Source organism: Lagopus muta, chromosome 1 (assembly GCF_023343835.1).
Source record: "Lagopus muta isolate bLagMut1 chromosome 1, bLagMut1 primary, whole genome shotgun sequence".
Classification (NCBI taxonomy): domain Eukaryota; kingdom Metazoa; phylum Chordata; class Aves; order Galliformes; family Phasianidae; genus Lagopus; species Lagopus muta.
In genome coordinates, this window is record NC_064433.1 from 187,449,960 (window position 1) to 187,477,498 (window position 27,539).

Below are 27,539 nucleotides of genomic sequence, written 5' to 3' on the forward strand. Positions count from 1 at the left end.
ACAGGCTGCCCAGAGAGGTTGTGGATGCTCCATCCCTAGAGGTGTCCAAGGCCAGACTGCCCTGGGCAGCCTATTCTAATATTAAATGTGGACGTTGGTGGTCCTGCATGTGGCAGGGGTTGGAGATTCATGATCCTTGAGGTCCCTTCCAAACCTGGCCATTCTGTGATTCTGTGATTCTGTGAGAGCTACATAAACTGAACTGTTTTTACCTTCAGCACATTTTGGCTGATCGTCTTCTTGTGCATGAGCTCCCTAGTCTAGTTTATTTACAACCTGGTATCTAGCTCTGAGTGTTTTTTCTGATCCTCATGCTTTATCTGAACACAAGTATTACAGAATAATTGTATTTTATGCCTTATTCTCTCCACTGCTGCTAGGACTGTGATGTTTCCTCATTGTGACATATAGGGAACCAATGCAGAGAACTTTGACGGAAGACTCAAGTGGTCCAGGACTTGGGTGCAGGTGTACAGCTCTAATACATCTCAGCCCTCCATAAGAGCATAAAAGGAGAGCTGGAAGGATTCTTCAATCTACTGCATTAATAATTCCTGCAGATCTCTCTGGGTCATTGTCACATACTTGGCACTTCATAAGGGCTCTGGCATGTTCAAAATATGACTTTGGCTTATCAAATTTTAATATCCTGATTTTATTTTTACTCAGATCAGGGTTTACCTTTGAGAAGATCCACACTTGGGATTTTGCATCTAATTTAGGTATTATGGGATAAAGATTGCCATCATTGTATCTGAGTTTTACAAAAAAAGGTAGAATTACCTTCATAACATTTGCTTGTATATGTGAGTCTTTACAACATTTTTCTGACGGGCTTCTGTCAAACCAAATAGTTCATAAACACATCAAGAGTTGCATGATGCCTGTTTGATGATATAGGTAGGATTTAGAGGTTGTACAACTCACACTGAGGCTTTCTGACTGATTTTCAGGCCATTCTTGAAGTTCTACTATATTAATTATTCTTCATTAGAATGCAATGTCTAGATCACAAGAAGATACAAAGGCCAGGTTGGATGGGCTGTGGGCAGCCTGATCCAGTGGATGGCAACCACTGCCCAAGGCAGGGGTTGGAACTGGATGGTCTTTAAGGTCTTTTCCAACCCAAGTTACTCTATGATTCTATAACTGTGATTTTGGTGTTTAGTCTTAAACTGACTCCCACTCCATGAATCTAATACGTTCAGAGAGAACTGTTCCTGCTATATTACCTAGACAGCTGTGAGAAACGTGTAGGAAAACCTTCCAAGTAAAAAGAATTTAATTAGCCATGATGAAAGAAAAAGCAAATTAAAAAAGTGCTACTGTGTAAGGAGAGAGGCAGAAAAGACAGGACTAATTTCAAGCTAGCAATGTTGCTGAAGCAATTGAAGAGAAAGCTTGATTTTTAATAAAAGGAAGAGATTAGTTTTTAAGGACAAGGCAATGTAATGTATGAGGAATGTGGATAATTGATTCTGTTCTATTTTGTGAGTGTTTGATACTGTAATCACTTGCTTAACTTTGATTTGTTGCAAGGTTAAAAATCTTGAATTCTTACCATGTTTCTTGCATCAGATTTGTTATTTTCCCTCAAGTTACTTTGAGAAATTTTATGTGATGTAGTAATCAGGATGTCCCAGTTCTTTGGAGATGAAGAGTGTCACTCCCCAGCTTGACAAGGATGCTTCTACACTGCCTGCCTTCCAGCCCTCAGGAGCCAATGCTAAGCTTTAAACAGCCTTAGAATGTCAGCCTTGGGATGGCTGTTGAAGCCATCGTGTACTAAGCATGTGGAGGGGATCTTGTTTGCACAAATAGTCTTAAACTTGAGACTACATGTTTCAAAGGCAGGTAGCTTTCTGCAGAGGGGGATTCATTTAGGTCATTGCAGAAAACCATATTATGAGTGCTTACGTCTGAGCTAGTCCTTAGATGCTCTTTAGACTCAATGGGTGCCTACAAATAGGCAAGTGCTTATTCTAAGACTTGAGTCATCTGATCTATTTCAGATTTTGGGATGAGTATCTATCAGTATGATTTGGGCTACAGACGCAAATGAACTTGTCATTTAACAGAAGTCAGATAGCCCTGAAGCCACTGGAAAGGGTTGAAGTAAGCAAGGAGAAGCTTAAAGGCCGACTGTGATGCATAGGGACTTAAATATAGTCATCTTCCTGAGTGAAGGCTCTTCCACACTGAACATCAGAGTCACATGCGGTGTGAGCATGGGTGGAAATCACTGTTTCCACTACTTGTCTTTTCTGGAAAAAGAGTTCAGGAAGTTCAAGTTTCCATGTGAAGAAAATAATTCCAAACACTACCACAAGTTTTCAGGGGCTGATATGCATGTTAACAATACCAGATGATGGTCTTCAATGATTTCTTCTCAACTGGTGCTGCACAAAGTATTAAGTATAATGAACAGCTCTAGAATCAATCAATAATCAGATTGCCATAACCTCATGATGGTTTTGAGGTGTGACACAGCATGATGTTCTGCAGGGCAGAGGTTTATTTATCATTTGATCATTTAACACTATCATTAACAGCTTAATTAGCACAGGTCTGCTATATTGATCTGGAAAATTGTTGTGAAATATAACAGACAAAAAAAAAAAAAAAAAAAAGAGAAAAGAAAAAAAATCTGTCTGTACGATTTTGGCATGATCCTTTGTTCTTCAGTAAAATTCCATTAGTCAAAAAGACAAGAGAAGACAGAAGATAAGGAAAGAGAAGACATAGAAAGAAAGCCTTCTTAAACATAGTTTAATAGTTAAATTCCTGGATGTCTTTCACTTTGTCAGTATTGCTATGGCTCCTGTTCCCTGTGCTCTTGGTTTGCATGTTGGTGAGTTCTCATGCTCAAGAAGAGAACAACCTGGAATTTTTTACAACTTACTGCCTCTAAAAGCTGAGCAGAGAGGTCCTGGGAGGTCGGAAGAATTTCATAAGGACCACTCATTTTTTTCTTTTTAGGGTAACCCTAAAATGGATTTAAAGGGCTGTCTTTATTTTTCTTATTTAACTAGATGGATCTGAGGAGATACCAGGGTACATGTGTGTCAATTTACATACATTTCATTTAACCCATCAAAAGCCCCACTTCCTACTGTCTTGCCAGAGCATCCACAGCTTCCACAGTGCTGATGTTGCTGCATCCAGCATGTGAGTAATGGGGCAGGAGAGCCGCTGTGATGCCATGGTGTAGCCACCATGTAACCAAAGGGCAACCCTTATCAGGTACCTTATAAATCCATGGATGTTGGCATCCTAGTAATGGCTGTGAAGGAAAAAAGGTCAGCAAAAGTCTGAGAATGAAGATCCTACTGGAAAGTGGTTGATCAGTATGATATGATTAAGATCAATAAATCTCGTGCAGCCATATGTAGAGACTTCAGTGCTTGTGCCAATTTAAGTACTAATATATAAACCTACAGGGAGAGTAAGAGCAAATGTAAGCATTTTAATTAATCAGTGGCCTAACATAACAATCAGGACTCTTTTAAATCTTGTTCCGAAACTTCAAATCTCATTGCAGAATGAAATGTTGACCAAATACAGAAAGTAAAAATTTTGGTTCCTGATACCTTTTCTTTTAACTTATAATCATGTAGTGCCTCTCTAAATAATTGGTGCAATCATAATCAATTATGCAATTAGGCCAAGTAGATGGGTTAATGTTTGTGTAATTTTGATGACGGCTGTAAAAACCTCTACTGAACTATGCTTGAGTGCATTTCCACACATTACCCCCCATATGCAGTGGAGAGACTTAAAAGTCATGTCATTATGAAAATCATGTCTTGGAAAATAAAAACTGATGAGTCTATGGTAAAAAATACATTCTTTCAGGCTTGGTTTGAAATAGAAAATTAGAACTCTTCAAGTTACAGAGCTCAGAACAAACTTCTAATCATTGTTTAATTAGCTGGTTGAGGAATAAGTCAAAGTTGGCCTCATGTATACTTAAGAAGGAAAACTTTCTGCTAGATCAGGATTTTATATACCACGCTGCATCCCTGATTTTTCTGCTAAGAGAAGGTGAAAATCAACTAACATTGTTATAGTCCTTATATTTGCACAGCCTGCGTGACGTAGCAGCATCTGTGTGGCATCTCAGCCCCTAGTAGCTCAGGCTAGAAATTGTTCCAGGCTCAAAAGCACTTTAAAATCTTTTATAAATGGCCAGATTCTGCTGTCAAATATGCTTGTGGTTCTCCCAAAAGTTAATAGGTTATCTGCTGGGATAAAGAAAATTATCAACTGGGATTTGGAGAGGCTGCCACCTCACATCCCTGCAAGACGAGGACAATGGTGAGCACCATGCAGCCTACGTGGCAGGGGCATGTTTAGCAGAATGCTCTGCTAGTCTGCTTTAGCTATCTTCTTAGAGACAAATTGTTTTCCAGATGTCATTCTGTGTCTCCATTAACTTCAAATTGAATCTATTGTAAAAACTGAGTGGGTGATGGCTGTGTTTTGGGATACGTATTGGTCAAGGAAATCTCACTGCTGGCTTTAGCTCTTTTTCTCATTACAAACCAGAGCTGATAGTACAAATCACGTTTACTATCTGCAACAGCCTTGTTGCTAAGGAGTGGTTTAAGAATTTTCTCCCAAGACCACATATGAGAAATTTCAATTTTATTATTATTTTGAAATACTGACTTTAATACTGACTTTAATTTTTAGCCCCCAGGCCCAACACATAAGCAATAGAATTCTTCAGCCAAATACTCAGGCATTAAGCAATATATTTGTCTAAATAAATAAGAATTCATCAGAATAGCTCCCAGAAAAAGCCCAGTCAGTTTGTAAACCTTCTGTTAATCCCTGTACAGGGCACAACCTGGTCAGCTCTCAGAATCCTTCAATGTCACTTTGTGCAGCTGTACCCCTGAATTGGAATGGTTCAAGGAATGATAAAGTAATACAGGTTTTAACATTAGCTACTTTTCACTAGATGCTAAGAAGCAATAGTTAGAGAAACATGTTGAAGCAATAGCCAGAAACCCATGAGAAACAATGCAGAACACTTCAATCTGAACTACAACTGGACTGTTTTTACAGGGGCAAATATGAACGTCTCCAGGAGAACATTTCTTACTCACACAATTTTCTTTATATTGGCCAAGGTGTGAACTGCTGATTTGTTACAATTCAGAAATCCATGGGACAGGCAACCCTTTTTTCCTCCTGCTCATTTCCTTGGGAAACAGAAGAAACAAAGGGTGCTCTGCATACTGTGTCATCCCATCAGGAGTCAGCTTTATCCTGAGTACCTATTATTTTTCTTTCATTAAAAATTAATTATAAGGCAATGAGGACTATGTCTTTAGGATGTGAATGTTCATTGATTAGTTCTGATAACTACTGTTGCCATTTGGGGAGATAAGGATAGACTTCTACTGTGCAGTATCCTTTCTCAGCTGTTCCACAAAGATCTGCAATGAAATAAGTCAACTGCTTCATGGCAGACCCCATCATTCTTACCTCCATACCCTCACAGTTGGCCAACTACTCTCTAGCCACCCCTCACTTGCTCTCTGTTTTCTGATTCTTATCTCAAGTCACAGCTTTTCTAGAGGGGATTTGCTGCAGTGAGCTGTGTGATGGGAATGTGCTTGCTGACCTAGAGTAGCCTAGAGATTCAGGGTGTAACTATTCCGATTCAGGAGCGCTGGGAGTCCCAGCAGAAGACATGCCCATATTCCATGGCCATATAGTAATCAAACACAGGGTCAGGCCAGAGCTGACATGTCATTGTAATTGTCTGAAACAGTTATTTCCAAAAGCTGGTGTCTAAAATTGCTGGCTGCCCAAGGTTGTGGACTCAAGCGTCATATCAGCACCCACCAATGAATCATTAGCAAATGAAATCAGGCCCTTTGGGCACCAGCTCCTGAATTTTAAAGTCACTTTCACTTGGCATAATGCAAGACTGGCTTCCTTTGCTTCTGAATGTCATAGCTTTGCCCTGAGCAGAAAAGGAAGCCCTCCCTGCATTTCCTCTGCTGGGGAGCAGTTTTTTGGACACCCCAGCAATATGCGGTGAGCTCCAGCCAATATGATGCTGGTTAGTGTGGGGGTGAGCTTTCCCAGATGGAAACCACACTTAAATGAGATGCCTGTTGTGTGCAGTTAGTTACCTCAGCACTTCTTTTTGTTCCGAATGTATCCCAACTAACCCCCCCCAATTTTCTTTTTCCCTGATCCTCAAAACAAATGCCTTATTTCAAGCTATTGCACAGCCAACTGGTTATCTGGTCAGTCTTATGACGCATTTTAGGAACTACCTTATGTGAACTTGTCCAAGATGTTGACCTGTAGTTTGGTTCCCATTTTAATTCTCCCGTTTGGGATATCAGGCATGGGACATGTTAAGCCACCAGCCTTGGTTACTTGGGCATTTACATGCTCACTCTGAAATAAACACACCTGGAAGAGATTTGACTCATAAGAACTTTTGAAAATTTATCAATTGATTCAGTCTTGATTGTAAAGTCAATCTGGTGAAAGAGCATGTTATATGTCAGACATAAAATCCTTCTTTCCTCTCAGTGAAGGACACAGAATAAATAACATGGCTCAGAATTGGTTCTCAGCAGTTCAAAAGTGCCAACTGTTTTCTTATGACTCTGGCAATTGCTTTCCAAATAAATATTTGCAGTACAAGAGAATACAAACTAATTTACCATTTCTGAATTGAATAAGGTTAGCTGTTCTACTGAAACAAACCAATGTTTATTAACAGAGCTCAACTGCTATGCACTCTACGAAGACTAGAAAGTATGAGGTATGATACCAGTGATTACCTGGATGTATGCGGGTACTTAGCGCAAGTGCTGAGCGACTGGTGGAAAACTTGATTTGCTGAGCAAATGGCTTGAGAAAATTAAACAACTTGGTAACTCAGTGATCAACCTCTTTTACTATCTTTTACTACATTTCCTTTCATCTATTTTGACAACTTTTTTTTTTTCTTTTCAACACTTCCAGATAATTTTCCACAATTTACGATTTATCTCTAAACTATTTGATAGTAGTTCTGTAATTCCAACCAGATTAGATTACAGGATTGGGACCATTGCTTAGAGGAAATCCACGTAATTTATTTGTAGTGTCTAAAGGGTGAAGGTCTATTTGTCTCTCTTAATGTTTTTTGAAGACTTCATTATGTATTAAGAAAGCTGTACTGACAAAATTAAAGACTCACTAGACTCTTTGGGGCCATTTATTTGTTGTTCATGAAGGTATGCAAAAATGCAAATAAAAATTGTGACACTGTAAAGAAGATCTTTTGCATTTTTGACAACAATTATGGAGGAATTTTACTTTTAAAAGGTCAAGAAATTGTCCCTCTTCCTTCTGAAATAGACTTCCTTTCACTAAATAAAATAATTCTAATTTTCAAAGACTACCCAAAGCCAAGTTTGATTTTATAGCCCAGAATACACTCCAAATAGCAAATCACCCTCCCTTTTCTCATAAAGGTTGCCAGTTTTCTTTTATAGCTATGTAGTCAAGAGGTGGTTGTAAATTTGAATTCCAAGCCATTTGCTCCTACCATTTTTTTCAACATTAACAAAAGAATAGCAAGAAGAGAACCAAAATAACAGGAACGAACACAGCAAGCAATGCAAAGTAAAAAGACTCTAATGAAAGCAGTAACTTACTGTAGCTACTTTCACTATCGCTGGCATTAGAAGAAACATGTTCTGCAAGAACAGTACAGCAAATTAAAGAACATAACCAAGCACCACAGAGCCGCAGAAACTCAAAAGATCTGTCGCAGCCATGCAAAGGTAGTTGTGCAGAGAGGAAATAAAAACTGTACAGTGACATCACCTGAAGGTCTTAGATAATTTACACAGTTAAAATGAAAGCTTTCTCTCTTGAGGTATTTCCGAAAGAGACTATACACATCTAGTGGTATACAATATAGAAAAGCCATTGATACACATTATAGCAAAGCCATGTCATTTCTTTCTAAGACTTTCTAAGATAGTTAATGACATCTCAGATAAATTAATTTCAATATACCATATGGTCCACTTGCATCTCAGTGAATGACTAATTTCATGAATGAGTTTCTGCTCAGGTTCTTCTAAACTTAGTTTTGTTCTCAGCGTTAATCACTTTCTATTATCCAGTGGAGTTAACAAATTAATGTGAAAAGGGCTTTGATATCAACTATTGCAAAAGATTTTAAAAAAAAAAAAAAAAAGAAGAAATGTTTTTCCAGACAAGTTCCAGCTTCAGGATTTGAGCTAGAGTACAAAAATCTTTTTCAGACTAGTCTGGATATGCGATCAGGGATGGAAGAATTATCGAGGGATAGATTTCTGGTTTGACAAGTTTTGTGTCAGAAAGGTGTGGTGTACATCATGCAAAGTGATTGTTTCCAATCAGGAAGGCTGAGTGACATCAGTCAGATCATGCTTAGTGGTCTCTAAGGGGTCTGTAAAACCACATTTAATGGCTGCTTTAATAGCTCTCTGGTAGAAATGCTGATAACTTTCCAGGTAAAAGTTCATTTGACACACACTTGAAATTTTTCACCTGGACCAGAGCATTTAAAAATAAATGTTACAATGGTTATATAGTGAGAAGCAACCCTGGGTTAATTGGAATGAGATATGGATTGTTGAATGGACAATGAGCACAAATAACTCACTTCCTGATAGTCATCAGAAGCCAAAATGTATCTAACTGTCATTAATCCATTGTGCAGGTTAGGATGTTAGTGACTGGTAACCACCATGTGCAACAAGTCAAGAATCCACTGGGATGAACTCAGAGTAGGCCACAAGGAGGATGAATATGGGAACTGTGTCAAGGCCACCTTTTCTCTGCGAGGTGCTGCATTCCCCCACATGCACACCTAATGGCTGGGGTTCATTGAGCAGTAGCAGACAGGCTGGTGGAGCAGCAGGAATGGGAGAGGCTGATATCCGATAAAAGTAATAGTTGACAAACTTTGGTCTTGGACTTATTTACAAGCTTCAAAATATTAGACCCCTGTTTTCAACAAAACTGTGTGGAGTCTTGGACATTTCACAGAAAGTTAACAACTGCTGCCTCCAACCATGATGTTATTCGAGGCCTTGAAGGTTTTGTTAATCAATAACAAATATCCTCCATAGTAACTATTAAAGTAACAACTATAACTTAGTTTAATATTAGTGAAATTTGAACGCGGCTGAAATGTCTAGAGATGTGTCAGTAATTAAAAGCTAGGTGTAATATTAATAGAGAAACTAGACCCTGACCAATACCCTTGTGCCACTTTTCTCCTAGCAGTTTGCAGATTCAGTTATCTCCTTCTGGATGATTGAAAGTTACAGAGATTTGTCTTTTTAAGGACACAGATATGCAGGAGGGTTTATCAAATCAGATGTATTTGCATTTTTTTTTTAAGCAGTGGAGGATTTGCATTTATTCCTGGTGAACAGTGATAGCACTTCATGTAACAAAATGGTTAAGATTCAGGTGGCAGCGATATTGAAAATGGGTCTTCTAGGAACTGTTCTCCATACAAGAGATGAAGCTTTCATCTTTAAATGGCAAGATACTGTATAGATTAAAATAAAACCATTAAAATGACCCTTAAAAAAATCAGAAATCTGTGAAATTGCACATTCCTGTAATTAAAAAGCATATACAAAACAGTAGGTGATGCAGTGTCAACATCCACATACATTTTACTTCAATTACTTGGCACTAAAGAAGAAGAACTGAAGGAAGAAGCAGCCAAACACATGCAAGTGCCATTTTGCTTAAATTATTTAGGTCTGGATACAGCATATAACATAGCCATTTCTATAGAGTAATTTATTCTGTACAATTTTTCTGGTCTGACTTTCAAGGAAGCAAAATTGTTCCCAAATGATTATCTGACACATGACACATTCTGCAATGCCAAGATGTGAGACAGGATTACTGCGTCAGAAAAACAAACTGATTAAGGTTTCATGACAGGGAATAGGTTGGTAATGGTGAAATGGGTCCAAATTCAGTTTGGGAGAAGGCGTGTCTTCTCTAGCCTGGAAATGACTTCTTCCATTAATAACAAACGCTAATCCAAAATTCAGCAAAGTAACAAACACTCCCATGCAGAAAGCTGAAAATGCAGAAGCAACAGCAGAAAAAAATTTCTATTTCCTCAGGATGTGATCAAGTTGAAATGTTTAAGTTTCCCTTTTGATGGAGAGGGAGGGATTGTTGCTGAGAAGTACATTCTAGCAGTAAAACAAGTTCTGGGTATGCTACTCTACGGAACTGCCATGATGAGAACAATAACATACTGTCAGAAACAAAAGGTGTTATTACAAAAGAAGTGAAAGTGTCTGCTTGATACACTGTATGTTATTTAATATTGTCATGCAGAACAAAACAATTGAAACATTTTTAATGCATTCACAGCTGGGTAACAAATAAAACTCTATCTTGTGCATGCTAGGAGTGGAGGGTCCTCAGAGAAGGAACAGAAGCCAAAACAAAACAAAACAAAAAAAGATTTACAGTGACCATTCCTGGGAACTTACTCAGAGTCTTTGTTCCATAACCGTCGTCACCTAATCCGGGGATGTCCTGCACGGAAGTCCCCAGAGAGAGCAATGAGAAAGGAAGAACAGCCGCAGAAGAGGAAGGAAGAAGTCAGTGGAGTTGAAATGGATACTACCATGACTGACCATGTTGATTGAGCAATCTGGATCCCTGCTTTTTTTCTCTTTAAACCCATATTCTATGGGAATGCAGCCAATGAAGGAGGCAGTGACCATTCTACATGGCTTTGTAGTTGTGACAAAGAAGGAACAATACAATAAATAAAGTCCCAGAAACGGTCCTCACCACATAAATTCGGAAGGAGAGAATTACTAAGGAAAAATGTGAATTCTTTGGGCTCAGAGCCAGCATTTTGTTTGTAATTACGCTGGTTGTTCACACATACAGTTTTAGCAAGCAGTAGGTGCCTGGAGAGGTACACATCCCAAGGTCTGATTTGCTTATTTAATTTCTTAGTGTGGATGCTTCATTACACTGTCGAACTTTCAGTGAAGCCATCCATGACAATCAACTTGGAAAACGTCAGAGGCAAAAATGAAAAAGGAGACCAGAGCAGAGCTTTAAAAAAAATCAGTCTGGTATTCTAAAAGAAATCATGTTTGCATAATTTTGAGCCAGTTTTGATTTGGGAATATTTAATCAGAGCCAAATTTGGGTTGAGGCCAGGTGCCACAATGATACTGAGGAGCCACATGGTTTTTTTTTTTTTTCAAGAAAGTGAAGAAATGCTCTTCCAAAAGTTAAGGTCACTGTTTCATTCTTCAGAAAATGATGTTTCCAAGGAAGGAAGGACCAGCTGGATCCAAATTGCAGTCACACATTGGTCACAGTAGTAATACCTCGCCTGCCTGCCTACAACATGTATTTGCCTGGATGTGTGGGATACTGATATCATGCGTGTCACCCATTTTTTGTGCTGCATGTGGCATCGTCTCCGAGAGGTTACTTACGTTCTGGATCACTTGTTTCCTGCTCACTCTGCTCCTTGCTCTTGTAGAATGGGAATTTTCGTGAAAAGATGAAGTTCTTTTTACGCTTGTCATTGAATGACTGTGAAGGAGAAAAGGCATGGGGCAAAAACAGGGACGTCTAATTGTTGTCACACTCATGCTGACAAAACAACTAGTTTGTAAAAGTGGAGAGAACTGCAGTGACTCAAATCAGTCCAAAACAAGTGGCTGGGAAGACTCACAGGTGGTTGTAGTGATGTGTACATGCTGAAGGCAGAACCCCTGGAGACTGGTTCGATTTAATGACAGAAGTCTCAAACTACAAACTTCAGCTCCTTCTTTGGGAATTATCATGTTTGGCTTGCTCAGATAAAGGGCCACAGATGGCTCAGCATGCTTTGAGATCAAGCCACTCATCTTTAATGATAGCAGACTGTGCACAAAAATAATTAACTGTCTGAAAAAGAAAAGGCTGCAAAGAGGAAAGAGGAAGCCTTTGATTTTCTTCTGGTAGGTGTGTGGATTCAGCTCTGTGCCAATTAAAATTATATCTGTTTTTTTCTGGTAACTGTTGCTGACTTCAGAGTGCTTTACTTGTCCAGTTAACTGGTAATTTCTTACATATGTTTTAATGTCTTTTTTTGCGTCACATAAGAAAATTCACTTCACTTTGTGTTATATGTCTATATTAATTTAATGGGTTCCTCTGGATATGCTTTTAGAGATGAGATTTTGCTGGTAAGCAGTATTTTGTTGCATATTGAGCAATATGTACCTTCAAATGGGGAATAAATATGGAATTGTATTTATTTATTTATTTATGCGACAAAAACTTTGGCTTTAAAGACAGCTGCAAAGGTTTTATGGCAGGGTACTGTGTAAAAGTAGGATACACCTACTTGGGACACATATTTCAGGTGCTAAATGAGGACTCAAGGTTCCTGAGCAGTTAACTGAGTAAAGCTGGTGCTTCCAGAGGGCACCTATGCTGAATTGCAGACAGTGCTTAACTGATGTGTATTGTCCATCAGACAATGTCCTGTGCTGCTTCCTGGACAGAATGTGGGCAAAGCCCATGATCTTGCATGTGCTCACCTCCAAGTGAGCAGAGAAATTCTCAGCTCACTGAAGGAGACAATCTCATCTGCTTGTGGTTGCTTGAATGAAAATGCAACTAGGATTTGCCTCCAGATTTGAAATAGAACAGATTTAAGGTTCCAGAATATTATCTTGTTTGTTTACATTTTGGAAGAACACCATAAAATGTTGTTTAGAATGTGTATTTCTGAGGGATGTCAAGTTAGGGACTGCAAAGCTCAATTAAACCAGTTGTCTACTTGTGTCACAAAAGTTTCATGCCACTTTTACATTTCAAGCATATTTAAAGTTCAGTAACCAAAAACAAAGGAAAAAATGCACATGTAGAGTAAATGATCTATGAGAATCTCTGAGTATGTAAACATTAAATGTGAAATTAACGTGGAGGTCATGCACAAATAATCCAGACTGCATGCAGTTTCAAATAAAGCAAATATGAAAGAAAGCCAGCATTAAAAGTAATGGGTATGAAGGATCAAAGTAACCTGCGGGTGAAAAGAGGACTGACATGCACATTATATCACATTAATGACCTAAAGGATGTAATTAAATTAAAATGTGTTTTCCGTGACCATTTCTTTTATTTTTCCAAAGAAAAGAATGCAGCATGTTAACATTTCCGAAGTTGTGAAAATGTTGTTTGACACGCTTCATCTGAGCTTTATATACTAATACTACAGGCTTTGCACTTAAAAAGGAAAAAAAAAATATAAACACAGTAGCACCTCAGAAAACAAAGCGGTTTTAAAGTGAAAATCACTTCATTACCAAATGACATTTCAGTTTGGAATTAAAGAGAATGTTATCAAAGGGACATATAAATATGCTGTTTTACAGAGATTCTATGAAAAATAACCACTTTTAAGTATTTTTAAGTATATTTAAGTATTCTCACTCCATTTTTTTCCCCAACAGTAGCAAAAGCCTCAGAAAGTACATTTGCATTAGAAGAACATATATTGTTGTTCGAGCTTATGCAAGATCTAGCTGAATATTCCAAATTAAACAGACATCCCATAGAATTCTATAAACATTTTTTCCTTGTGCAGTTGGGTTGCATTTCAAATGAGATATTGTTCCACTTCTACTTGGCAATCAAAACCTGGCAACTCATAGCAGGTGACTGTTACATCCAAAATTGCTGATAGCTCACACTGGTAAAATCTCTCATTTCTAAAATAAAACTGATTCTTTGTTTATTAATATCCATAAGCAAACAAGCTTATGCACATGTTAATATTTGTATAGATTAATCAGTGTGCATATGCATGTTAATTGCCACATATACTACCACAGAATAGCCAGATTAAAATATGATAATAGACTAAAATGAGTCTGGTACAGCAAACTTATTGAAATAATTAATCTTTAGTTTTAGCTGAATGGGCTTACTGAACACTTATTTTACTGTACATTAAGTGCCTGCTTTTCACAAGAAAGCAAAACAAGGAGTCTTAGTTTTGTTTTTGCATACAATATAAATGTGATTGAAAACAGGCTGATTGCCTTCACCTCAAGGATATGAAATCCTACAGACATCCATCAGAATGTCCTTGCAGAGCCCATGTAAAGTACAAACATAGGGGGGTTGGTGGAGAAGTGGGAGACATATGGAATAAAACTGTATTTTTTCTCAGACACGCTCTTTTAGATGTAGATTTGGGTTTGTTGTTGGAGGAATAGAGATCAGCACCGTCATCCAGCACTTGCATCATACGGATGCATATTTTCTTTTTAAGACAGGTGAAGAATGGCGCTAGGGCTATTGTATAACAACAATAATCAAATGTGTGCTTTTCAGAGGTCTTATTTCTATGCAATGGAAATGGAATCTTTGAGTTAAATGTTCTGAAGCGGTTTTCGTTAGGGTCCCCTTACACTGCTGATAAATGAGAGAGGTATTTGTCTACATCTCTCAGCCTGATATAGAAGTTGAGCACAACTGGATTTGAAATTGCGATACGAAGCTCAGACTTGCTCCAACAACATTTATGCAGGCAGAGTTTCTGAATGTCACTGAAAGTGCCTGAAAATGAATGCCTGTGCAAACTGCAATTTCTTTGCATGAATATTGTAACATTCTGTAGCGGCAAATAACCGGGGTAACTCAGCTGCAGTGAAATCCTGTACAATAGACAGCTCTTATACCTCACTGCCATCAGTTCTCACAGCCCACCCATAACCCAGGAACTGGCATTAGTACGTACTCTATATAGGCAAAAAAAAAAAGCAGATGACATTTTCAAGTGCTGTTTGACAACTGAACAGGGAGGTCATTGCTCACAGCACTTGAACTGTGATGAAAAAAGTCTTTTTACAGAAAAAAAAGAAGGGGAGAGAAGCTTTCACCAACATTGTAGCTTACATTCTTATTTTGACACTACTTAGGGCACAAGGCTATACACTGAAAAATACGCAATCTGCACTCTTCCTTGGCCAAATACCCCACAATGCCATTTACATATGTCTGATTTACATTCACAACAATCTCTGGTTATGACAGACATCAAGACACCGGGTGTTTCTTGTTCTTAAGAACTCCATTTGGTACTTTTCTTTTCTTTTGTCAAAGTACATTTTTTTATTCTAAATGCTTTTCTCTAAGGGGAGCAGCCATACAAATATTACTCATCAGATAATGTGTTTAAAAAGGAAAATTTAATGTAAAATGGAACAATCCAATTTCAGAATTTGCTTTATAGTAGTAAACATCACAAAGAATAGTGCATCCATAACACGATGGGTGTAGCACCCTGCAATAGTCAACCATTCTGTTGTTTATTTGAGCTCTTTCTAGATATTTTTCCCAGTGCAGCTGATCCAGCCCATACTGTGTTCATGAAGATGAAGATTGTCCTCTTTGTGCTTTGTAGAACAGTGTAATATGTTGGAAAAAGATTGCTTTTGATGCTCTAAAAAGCAGTTTTGTAATCTAAAAGCCATTGGAATATATTGGGAATCCTTTATTTTGCTATTTCATTCAACCAGTGCTAATCCCCACTCATGAGCAGCAAACCAGTTTCAGGAGATCACCTGAAGAATGACTGTTCCGAGCACTGGCTGTAAAATTCTTGTATACAGAGTGCAGACAAGAATGTTCATTCATTTTACTGCCTCTCATCTGTTTTTTTTTTTTTTTTAAATTATTATTTTATAACTTTTATTTCCTCAATATCAGTTTCCGGTCTAACTGAAATGAAAAGCCCTCATTTATACAGCATTCTACAAAACTCTTCATGATCAATCACTGACTACAATCTTTTTCTCTACGTGCTTGAAGCACACTTTTCATGTTAGGGACACTCATTTTGTTTGAACAGCACTGGCTTTAATGAAGTTTTGGGCACTGAACATGAGCTGATACCTCTCACAGTACCACTGAATACACTGATACCAGAAGGAAAAGTCTGTGACTGAAGCAGATACTCAGTGTCATTTCTCCTTTAAAATACACAACATTACCTCCCTATTTTTACAGGTTTTTTTCATAGCAAACCAAAGTGCATGATGAGTATGAGGTCTCCAGAATAAATTTCTGAAGTGTATTTGCTTTCTGTGGAAAGTGAGACATTTCTGAATATAGAAAACTATTAATGGCATCTGTACAGACAAGCAGAAAGATAAGCTAAGAAGGTATTAGTGGCAACCATAAGCTTGGATGTATGGTTTTCACACAGGATATTCCTTAAGACATCTCAGTCTGACCATGCAGTAACACGTTGGCAAGAACCCAATGTCAACTTCTCCGTGTCCATCACTTGTAGGGAGAAGGATGTCCCTATTCTGTTAAACTCAACTATAAATTTTCATAGAGTGTGCAAGTGATTGCAAATAAAAATGCATGACATAAAGTCATGTTTTCACCATGATCTGTTTTGATAATCAAAGCAAAGAAGCTCTGGATGCCCTTTTCTTAGAGGAGTTCAAGACCAGGTTGAATGGGAACCTGGCAGCCTGACCCGATGCCTAATTTAGTGTTTGGCAACTCTGCCTGTGTCAGAAGGTTGGGCTTAGATGATCTTTGAGGTCTCATCCAACTCAGCCATTCTATGATTCTACAATTCTATGATTCTACGATTCTAAGTGAGAACAAACTTTGTATCAGAAGATGAAGATACTTCTGCTTGCTTAGCTTTCCTGCGTAGCTGCCGGGAGATATGTATCTTGGGATTTCAAAATGGAAAAGTACAAGCCTGATTAAATACTCCATGCTGCCTATCTTCAAAAGGCAAGGGTAGCATTGTTGAATATTCATAAATACAAAATTTTACTAATCTTTTTTAACACTGACTTAATGTCTCTTGTTAGCCAGCAACTGAATTTTAATTGCTACCAAAACAAAGGTTAAAAACAACACTGACTACCAGGGGAACAGAAACACTAATGCACTATCAAGAAAGCATGTGAAAACAGTATTTCCATTTCTGCAAACATGTTTTTAACTTTGTGCAAGGTTGAAATTGCATTCAAAATGGAGCACTCATCTGTGCTAATTTATATTGCTTGGTTGTTGGCAGGAACAAAACACCAACATAGAAAGCCTGCATACACGACAAGCAAGGTCATGTGCGAGTGCCTGAAGGTTGTACACAGAGAGTGTGCAAAGAATATGTTCAAGCAACAACACTGAAATTAATAATGTGAAAAAAAGAAAGGGCAAAGTTCTTTGACGGTAAAATCAATTTGATTGTAGAATAATCTGCCCCAAGAGAAGTGGAAAAGTTGAGATCATTTTTCACATTTAAACAAATCTACCAACCTTAAGTACTATAGGGAATAACTACAGTGCTGGGGAGAAAGGAGACTCGAGGAAGAAGATCCAGACACTAAGTGTCCGCCGGCTCCAGCACGGTGTGATGGAGTGTGGGCTTTCACCCAGCCTGGCTCACTGTGGTCATATGGGCAGTATGGAGTCTCTGGAGTTAGTGCATTTGATATTTGGCAATGTCCTAACTCTTCCTCTACTCTTTCTTTATTTTCTTAGCCAAAGTAACTTTCCTGTTAGCTGCACTCCCTCAGCTATAAATCTCCATGCATGCCAATTTTCCCAGCACCCTTCAGGCAAAAGTGATGTAGATGAAAGATCCTCAGAGACCAACTGAGTGTTGGTTTGGACTTGGCAAGTTTCTGGGACCATCTGATCTCCTGCTGAGGCCCAGAGATTCCTACAGTGCACACTGCAGGACCTCTACCAATACATGGCAGGGGGTAGGAACAGGGTAGTCTTTAAGGACCCATCCAACATAAGGAATTCTATGATTCTATGATTCAGTGATCGTGTGCTATGCATTTGTGCAAGTATAAACTACTACCTTAAAAACTCCTCTACATTAAAAAAATATATACTTTATAAAGACCTTTATTACATTTCTTTTTAAAATATTAATGGAGAAAGATTTGCAATTCCTACATGCCTTCAAACTGTTCACTCAAAGACAATTAGGGCAGACATCTTTGGAACTGCTCTTTTGAGTTAAAAGGAAGACAGATCACTGGGACAGCAGATTGAACAATGGCCAAGATCTGGCTGAGGAGACTGTGAATCATATCAGGCTCATGGCTCTCATTTAAAACATTTAGGTAGTTAAGCCTTACAGCTAAAGCAAACAGCAACAAAAAAAAGGTATGGAGGAGCATGAAGTCACTCTGAAGGACTGGTGCAAGGTTTGTGTAAGAGGTGCTGTTCCTGTGTCTTCCAACCACGCACCTCATACTGCCAGTCTTCACAGACAGGATATCAGATCAGATGGACTGTGGATTTGACCCAGTTTGGCAGTTCCTGTGTTCCTGTAACCTTCCAAACATGGCCTGTGAGTCACAAAGTCAATAATCACTGAACGACTTGAATTGAGTGAGCCAGAAATAAAGATGTGAAATACAGAGACTGTCATCTTAATGAGTGCTAACGCTTGACTCCACTCATCTAGAGCTCTGTGCCTAATTTTGCTAGAAGAAAACTTTGTTCTTTTTCTAACTATTTAACCGTAGCTATTGCCAATGCTATACATCTTTTTTTCCCTAATCATTAAAGCTGCTTTTCTGAACAGTCAAATAACCATGGAATTAACTTTATACAGATGCAGATCTTCTACCACTTAATTCAGGGCATTAGACAACAAGTTATAAAAATAACACAGCCCATGAACTTAAACTCAGCATAAATTTCTGCTGGAAAAACTTTGAAGAAAAGCAATTAACTCTCAGCTGTAAACTCAGGCATTTTACCTGTGCTAGCAACTCTTTACCCTCTTATATTTAATCTGTGTCCAATTTAAATATTACAGTATGTATCTTTACCTCAGCAATTTTTTTGACTTTCCTCTTACCTCAGCAGGGATGGCACAGACTTGTAATGGCAAAGAAAATTCTGTCTGATAGTCTTGTTCCTAACATTATGACTGCCTAAGAAGCAGTATTACCCACATATAAACTCAACACGATTATCAGGCTGAAAATCTATGAGATTCATGTATTTAAACTGCTCATTAAGAACAGAAATGACTACCAGTATTTTCTTCGACTCAAGAAATAAACACCAATATTCTTGAATGTTCATTTGGATCAAATTCAACCCCCAAAACCATTTTTTCTCACGTTTGATTATCATAGAATCATAGAATGATTTGGGTTGGAAGGGACATTTAAGATCTATTTGAAATCTATTCTGTTATGCTTACGTATTTCATATATTTAGGTTTTGTTTCTCTCAATAAAATGCACAATAAAAACAAACAAACAACTGGAAAACATATCCAATGATTTGACCCAACAGTACTTTCTACATTTTCTAGTCCTTTTCCATCACTTAAAAAAAACCCATAGTACTTTAAGTCATTCCAGTTGTCTGCTGCAGACAACAGTGCTAAAGTAGCATAAAAAAAACCTGAAGAGTTGAATGTTTTGCCTTAGTTTTGTCAATAGACCCAACAGGCATTATTATTTGACAAAGTCCCAATAGGCACTATTATTAAATTGTTACATGTCTTTGCTGAGTGACTCAAGATACCCTGGAGCAACAAGACACTGTACAGCTAAATTCTCCTGGCTATGCACTGTATCAACTAAATTTCATTTGGTGACTTCAGCACGAGTGAACTAGGTGCTGAAGACAGCAGTATTTCTAATGTCCCCTGCAGCAGTGCTGAGCAAGATGTGTTTGGCTCAAGGGGAAAAATCAGAGCAGCCCAATAATATGGGCTCAGGTCAAAATAGGTGTGCAGAGTCCACTGCCTGGAACCAGCTGTCATGAAATGCCAAGACAGGACTGTGGAGAGGGGCAAAAATGTGTGAAACATGCAGTGAGACCAATGAGCCCCATTTCCCTCTGCCATGGAGAAAGAAGCCTTCTCAAGACATGGGCTGCAGTGGTAGGAATGGTGCTGAGATCTTATTATCCCATGTCCCTCACTGCTACCCATTTCTGAGGTTGTGCAGTGAAATACAATGAAGAGAAGGTTGGAAGAAAGAGAGCATCAGAGAAACACAGAGATGAGTAATTTAGTCCTAGTCCTCCTTCATTGGGCAGTTTCACACCACATTTTGGAGAGCGGCTACTGATGGCCCTATGCCAACAAAAAGAATTTGTGTAAGAAGTATCTCTGCCCAGGAATTTCCTTCTAATAATGTCTGTCAGCTTTTTTCGATTTTACATAAAGACCTACCTATAGCTCTTATGTGTTGCATGAGGAATTTTTGCAGCATGGCTTCACATGACTTTTTAATTCTTGTCATTAATTTCCATTTTATCACAGAGGAGACATTCCTGAGTGTTTGCTGAAGAGTAACAGCTAAAATCCAAAACTGCAGAAACAAGGGTTTGGAAAAGATTTTATGTCAATTTGTAATGGAGATATAAAACTAGGAAATTTATGACATGACTGATTTTCAACGCTTATTTTAAGATACAAACATGAAAATTTGTTCTTATTCTGTTATTACAGCAAAGCAAATTTAAATCTTTCTTAGATGGGAGTGTGTACGGTAAGATATTGATTCACAATTCTTGCAAAGAAATTACATGCTGAAGGATTTTCTATAGAAAAACTCAGCTCTGAATAGAACGGGGTTTCTTGTCTGCAGATGTTCCACCTGTAGTTGTACAATCAAAGAACTTCAGAAGATTGCACTGCCTTTGATGCAATAGCATAATTTTTATTGCCACTTTATTGCAGGAGCTCCATGAGGAGCTGAGCAGAGGGCCTACACCTCTGTACACTGTAGGTGCCTATGGCAAAGGCATTGAGCTGAGGTTCACTGCGGGCAGTGTACGATTCACATCACTGGCAGTAGCAGTAGGCTGGGGCTCTGGACAACAAAGAAAGAATGAGTTCTTCATTTTGGGATTTTTTAGGTGGAGAAATAGCAACTTAGGAGACAAAAAAAATTGTTTTATAAAAACTATTTTACAATGTTTACATAATTATCCCAACATCATCTGTAAGTAGTATTGCTGCAGAGAGCTGTATTTCAGGCTTTGTAGCCAAACAGGTAAAATTGTTTAATGGGTAAAAGCCAAGCTAGAATATTATGACCCATGTATGCATGTGCTCCTTCATGCAATTTCCAGAAGCTTATAAACAAATGCCTAATGGAAGCATATTTTTGCTAGAAATTATTACTCTAAGCCAATTATTTTTAATGCCAGTAGGTGTCTAATAATTGTTTGGCACTGAGACAATAAAACATTTTGGTTTCGGAAAATTGCAATGTGTTTGATAGACTATTATTGAAGACTCATTTTGTTTATGCAGCCAGAGCCACACTGTGTACCATTATGCATGCTGGATGTTATTAGGAATGCTAAAAATTTGTTGGGAGTCAGACCAGTTCATAGTTGAATTACTCTTTTTTTAAGGGACTAAACCAAAGTTTCACTTTGTCTTCAACACGGGGACTAAATTCATATTTTTTATCATAGTTTATATCAGCTATTTTTAATACAACTGAAGCAATATAGCAGTCCATAGCAAAAACAGCATACCAGGGCTCAGGTCAGATTTTCTCCTGCATTTAATGGGAAAGCTCTTTGTCCTCAGCAGTTTAGAAACATGATGCAAAAGAAGCAAAAGAGAAAACTAAATCAGTTGATGCTGCCAGTGGAAGCGACACCACGGAATGGAAAAAGAATCTTAAACTAAAATTTAATTACACAGCAAAGTTGGACATCTCAGTTCAAATAATCAAAGTTAGCCAGAGTTGACAGAATAAGCCTTTCAAGAATGATGTAATGCAAAGCCTTCTGCTAGCAAATGCTCTTCTAAATGATAATAAAGGTTAGTTAAAAAATTTGGACCAAACTAAGGTGCAAACTAAAGCCACAGGGCATAGCAAAGTGCAGAATCCTGGATTTCTGTGATCTCGCCTGTGATCATATCAGCAGGATGTGTATCTGCAGGACAACAATGTCCAGTAAACACCCACAGTCCCTTGCTTATGCTGTAGATTTGTCTGTGTTCATTCCACCTTGCCTTGCTGGCTTGGGGCTTGGGTTTGATTTTGGAAGTAACTTGTCCCTATAGACTTTCTGGGAACCACGGGACTGGGGAGCAGTGTGGGTTGTTGTGCCAACAGATTTGGTGTTCATGTCCTGGGACTGTGCTGGGTGCAGACTTTTATTGCATTCAGGATTGTGTTCTCTGTTTGCTATCCTGGGTGCCTCAGATCTGACTGCAGCTCACTCTGCCCTCTTTAGTGCAACACCTTTAAAAATAGCAGTAAGTATAGAAATAGAACAGCAGTGTTGAAGATGCATTATTCACTGACTGCTCCTCAAAAGCTACAGTAGTGGCAAGCTAGAAAAGATACAAAAGTGTTGGATTGTGCAGGCTAGCACACATAGATGGATTGCTGCTAGGCACGTTGCTCTCAGGCATACATACCTCCAGTTGAAGAAGATTACAGCTGTACAAGTCATCATTTTCCTAAGAAATGGTTGGAATGCCAGCTGGAGACCAACTTTTATCTGAACTGAGTATCTATTCCTGTAAAAGTGCCTAAGTGCCTTTGAAGAGCACCCCACAGGCAGCCATTCCCAATGAAAATAAACAAAAGGAGTCAGGCTGGAGGGATAAATTGGAGTGAGACTGGGAATAAAGATTATTTAATTGTGCATCAGTGCCCACGCCACCTTCAGTAACCCTCCTTCAAATCATCCTTGTGAGTAGGTGTATATTTCATTTATGTTCAACTTCTCTTCTTAGTAAATCTCTTAACCTGTGATCCCTCACCTTTTGGTGTTTGTCATGTCCATTATCTCTTACTCATTATCTGCTGCTATTTTCTGACTATGAAATTTAAAGGAGGGGAAAAAAAAAAGCAGAGACTCCCTCCTCTTCTCTTTTCATGCACATTCAGATGTACAAATGAACACCAATGTGCACAGAAATGCTTTTGTCAGTTCAGCACCTCTCCTTTCATGACCTCAGCTGCTGACTGGGAGGTATTCAGAAACTCAAGTAAGTAGTGACTGGGCAGATATTTACAAGGAGAATATACATATGGGTGAGTGCATAGATCTTTTGGACTTATTGGAGGAACTTAGTGGGCAGTATCTAAAAGGGGATACAAGAAAGAAAGGGACAGACTCTTCAGCAGAGTCTGTTGTGATAGGACAAGGGAAAGTGGTTTCCAACTAAAAGAGAGGAGATTTAGACTGGATATAAGGAAAAAGTTTTTTATGATAAGGGTTGTCAGGCAACTGGAACAGGTTGTCCAGAGAGGTGATGGATGCCCCATCTCCAGAAACACTCAAGGTCAGGCTGGATGGGGTCTGAGCAATTTGATCAAACTGTAGGTGTCCCTGTTCATTGCAGGGGAGTTTGACCAGCTGAACTTTAGAAGTCCCCTTCAACTCAGGAGATTCTATGATTCTAACTACTCTTTCTCAATCAGATATAGAGATGTTGGAGGGGGCCCAAAGGATGGCCACGAAGATGATCAGAGCACAGGTGCAGCTTTCCTATGAAGTCAAGCTGGGGAAGTTTGGAATGCTTAGCTTGGAAAAGAGAAGGCTCTGGAGAGATATAACTGCAGCCTTCCAGTACTTGAAGTAGCTTCTGACATTTGGAAGAAAGGTGCACTGAGTGTGCAGAGGGTTTTATTATACCACAGTACTGAATTTGTTATCTCATCTGAGCTTAGATTCTCTCTTTCAGGCCTTAATGCAGTGTTACTAAAATGACAATAAAGCCAGAGGATGGCCTTACATTACAGGCAGGGCCGTGGGATCTGTAAACAGAATCTTCTCATAAGAAAAGTTATTAAATGTGATCAAGCTTCTGTCTGTCACAATAAATATATTCAGTGGTGTCTGAAAGGGCAAGGTGAGTGTAATGCGGGTGTCTGACTGGAATATGAAAAGCTCTACGGACGACAAGCTGAATGGGAAAAACTAATGGATATGGATGGTACAATATGTTGTGGTTCAGAGCCCAGACCTACTGGGAAAACATTGGATGGATGGAGAAGGGCCCTTTCTGGGCAGGCACTTCTTCCCTGCTGGAGATCCCGCTGAGCAACTTTGCTAGGTGGGCACCTGCCTAGAAAGCCTGAATGAAATTTATTCAGTTGGGGACTGAAAATGGGTATTCATCCATAAGAAAATGTTCTGGAGTCACTGTCCACATAAGGGGTGAAATGAAATGGCATATGGTATAAGATCTCTGTGTTTTACTTAAGTTTTAATGAAAAGTTTTCCTTCAAGATAGTTCAATACTTCTCTGGAACAGGAAACTTATACGAAAAAAGGTGATATGTTGATACAGGTCTTTCCAAGAGCTACTATTTCTGCTATGTTTTCAAGAGATGATTGAGAGAGTATATAATCTGATAGTGAGAAAAGCGAGAGAGATGCTATTTCTGTTGCCTGAAAGACTGATTTTGAGAAAATAGACTACTGGCTTGCAACCTTTCCCTCTGTAATATTTCCATAATTGGTTGGCATCTGAGTCAGTAAAAAGCTGAACAGCCCTCAGCTGCTGTGTGTTTTAGGATTAATATAACAAACTGAAGCTTGCAGTGGGCAGAATCACATGAGGTCAGTATGCTGCTTTGGTAGATATGTAATTCTGCTTACAGTTACCAACATGGGCTGATCCTGGTGAAAGGTGATCATCTGAAGACTCATGTCAGAGTGACATGGGTTAGTGGACATGGTGGTGATGGGTTGACAGTTGGACTACATGATCTTAGTAGTCATTTCTAACCTTCATGATTTTATGATCCTTTGTCTGGGAGATGATCTTGAGCTCAACATAGCATAAAGAACACTTTCTATTAAAACTTGTGCTCACATAACTCCACTAGCTATCTCCAACATAAACATTTTATGTAAACCTCTGAGCTGCCCAATTTTCTATTCGTTCTCCAGTCTGGCGGGCCCAACACTGAGAGAGCAAATGTTTAGGAAATCTAAATGTTTTAACTTCATCTGTCTTTTTGAAGTCTGAATCACTAAGATACCAGTGTCCTGAAAAGGCTGGCCTTTGCTTCAGTAGCATAGAACAGCCTTAGGGAACCAGAGGGATGGACAGGTTTCTTTGATACCCATCTTAATTAACAATTAGAACAGCTCATGGAGAGTATTATTATGATTAAATAGATGAATTTAGAGACTGAACTTTGTGAACTCATCTGAAGCACAATCTGTGCCTGATGAAATGAAGCTGTGAAGCTGTTTACAATGATACTGTATTTTTTTCCAAAACACACAGGTGTTAGCTTCTCTGTCTGTCTGGATATCTTCAAAAGTGTTAAGAAGATCGGGGATTCTGATGATTTTTTGTTTTGTCATAAGCTGTGCAAACATCTTTGCAGCTTAATTTATAAATTACATCTCTGAAATGGAACAAATAAGCTTTTTTTGCTCCAGGTGAAGGGACTAGAAAATAAAAATTATGAAGACCAGCTGAGGGATTTTTTTTCTTTGCCTGCAGGAGGCTGAGGGGAGACCCCATTGCTCTCTACAACTAACTGAAAGGAAGCTGCAGTGAAGTGTCAGACTCTTTTCTCAGGTGATAAATGATAGGATACAAGGAGATGGTTGGAAGTGGCACTTAAGGAGGTTTAGATTGCACATCTGGAAGAATTTCTTCGTAGAGGGTGAGGTCAGGCATTGTGCTGGGCTGCCCAGGCCAATGATGGAGGCCCTATCCCTGGAGATATTTAAGAGATGAGTGGACATGGAACTAAGGAAGATGTTTTAGTGACTTGGTAGGTCTTAGACTTAGCGACTTGGTAGGTCAGGTTGATGGTTGGAGTTGGTGATCCTGAAGATCTTTTCCAACCTCTATGAAAAGTAGACCTATTGGGTTAAGCCAGAGATCTAGTTAGCTCAGCAAATTTTTCTGAATTTGCCCAGTAACATATGCTTTAAACTAAAAGAAATATTATATTTACCTTCTTATAACCTCTCTGCTTCTGGAAATCAACTGTTATGCCCTTAGCTGCATGACCAGAGAGTTAAAAGTTGTCACTAGATCCACTGTTTGAAAATCAAATTCCTCTTTAGCTAATTTATATTTTATATAATACCCTATTATGATGAAGATCAGAATAGAATTATGCATTCTATAGAAAGATAGTATCCATTCCCTGATTTAGACTCAAGACCATAAGATTTCACTAGTGCTCCCTAGCAGTGTTTCTCATTCCCTGTCTTTGTAACCATTCTGATTTTGTATATATTTGATTCACATGCCAGGGATTGAGAGAGTAGAAGGAAATAAATGCACTCTAAATATTCTAAATAATATTTTTTAAAATGCCAGTCATTTTAGCTAAGGTAGCATATCCAGGTTTGATTTGAAGAAGAGATTTTGGGCCTTTGTAAAATTACCCTGTAGCTATCCATACTATCAGGTTTGTTAACTGTGTTGCTGAGTGTTCTTAAGCACTTTTTCAGTGAGACACAAGAACCTGGCCAACTACAAATGTCACACCGTCTATAACACTGACTTTGCATTAAGATAGCATCAAACCTCTCTCACTCGGCCACATGGCCATGCACACATGAGCTCAAAGGTGCAACAGACAAACCCATAAGCCTATTCCTATCTAAATTTTAGTTTGATTTCCAAACAGAAGACTTCTGCTGGGATTATTGCAACCCTGTTTACCTGGGCTGAACTTCTTCCAGATAAAAAAAAGTAAAAATGTACTGTTAGGCAGCTTTCTCCACTTCTTCTTGAACACTAAAAGAAGGGAAGACTAAACGGAATTGCTGATCACTAAAATATACATGCATGTAAATGTACTCAAATGCCACATTTTACATCATGAAGTTTAATCTAAGTGCAAACAGTTTTTCCTTTTATGCTCTTTCAAATACACCTTTACATTATCTCTTTCCAAAAAGGTCCTCAATTTTCTTCTTTTTTTCTTTTTTAATTGACAAAAGCAGATTTTTAGCAAACACTAACAATAGAAAATTTGTTCCCAAATGGATACAACATCTCAGTCTGTAATTATGCTATTTCCTCCATACTGAAACAAACATTGACATGAGTAGCTGGAAGATTAATGTTATGCTGATGACAAAAATGGAAAAACAATTTGGGGAATGGGGAGGTAATTAAATTCTTGACAGACTCACTTGAATAAGGACCATTAGTTATATGAATGAATTATTCCCCTGAGGCTTTGATTATATACAGGAAATAAGCATTTAACAAGTGATTTCACTGGCGATATAAAGCATATTATCTCCCCAAATAAATGGCAAAGTTAATTTACAGGCTTGCAGAGAGTGGACATTTCAAATGTAAAAATGTAGAACTGACTCCTTAACAAACACAGGGAGATTAAGATTTCACAATGCTGTTTATTGCATATTTTATACCAAGCTGAACTCTGATTCCACATAATAAATAAATAAGGAAAACTTGTTTCAACCAGTGCAATTATTCTCCTTTTGCAGTGAAC

The 27,539-nt window shown here is 38.4% G+C and overlaps 1 protein-coding gene across 28 annotated transcripts in view; it reads right to left on the reverse strand.

Annotated features, from left to right (window-relative positions):
• DLG2 (discs large MAGUK scaffold protein 2) overlaps positions 1–27,539 on the reverse strand; it is a 994,028-nt gene that overhangs the window by 15,070 nt on the left and 951,419 nt on the right. For 20 of the 28 annotated variants that reach the window (XM_048939920.1, XM_048939896.1, XM_048940083.1 and 17 more), the window contains 2 exons: positions 11,523–11,622; positions 7,680–7,721 (listed from right to left, as the gene is read on the reverse strand). In XM_048939920.1, the coding sequence (XP_048795877.1) occupies positions 7,680–7,721; positions 11,523–11,622 (142 nt within the window). Of the gene's footprint in view, positions 1–7,679; positions 7,722–10,550; positions 10,597–11,522; positions 11,623–27,539 lie in introns of all 28 variants that reach the window. The other 8 variants (XM_048939973.1, XM_048939902.1, XM_048940047.1 and 5 more) reach the window with 3 other exon arrangements.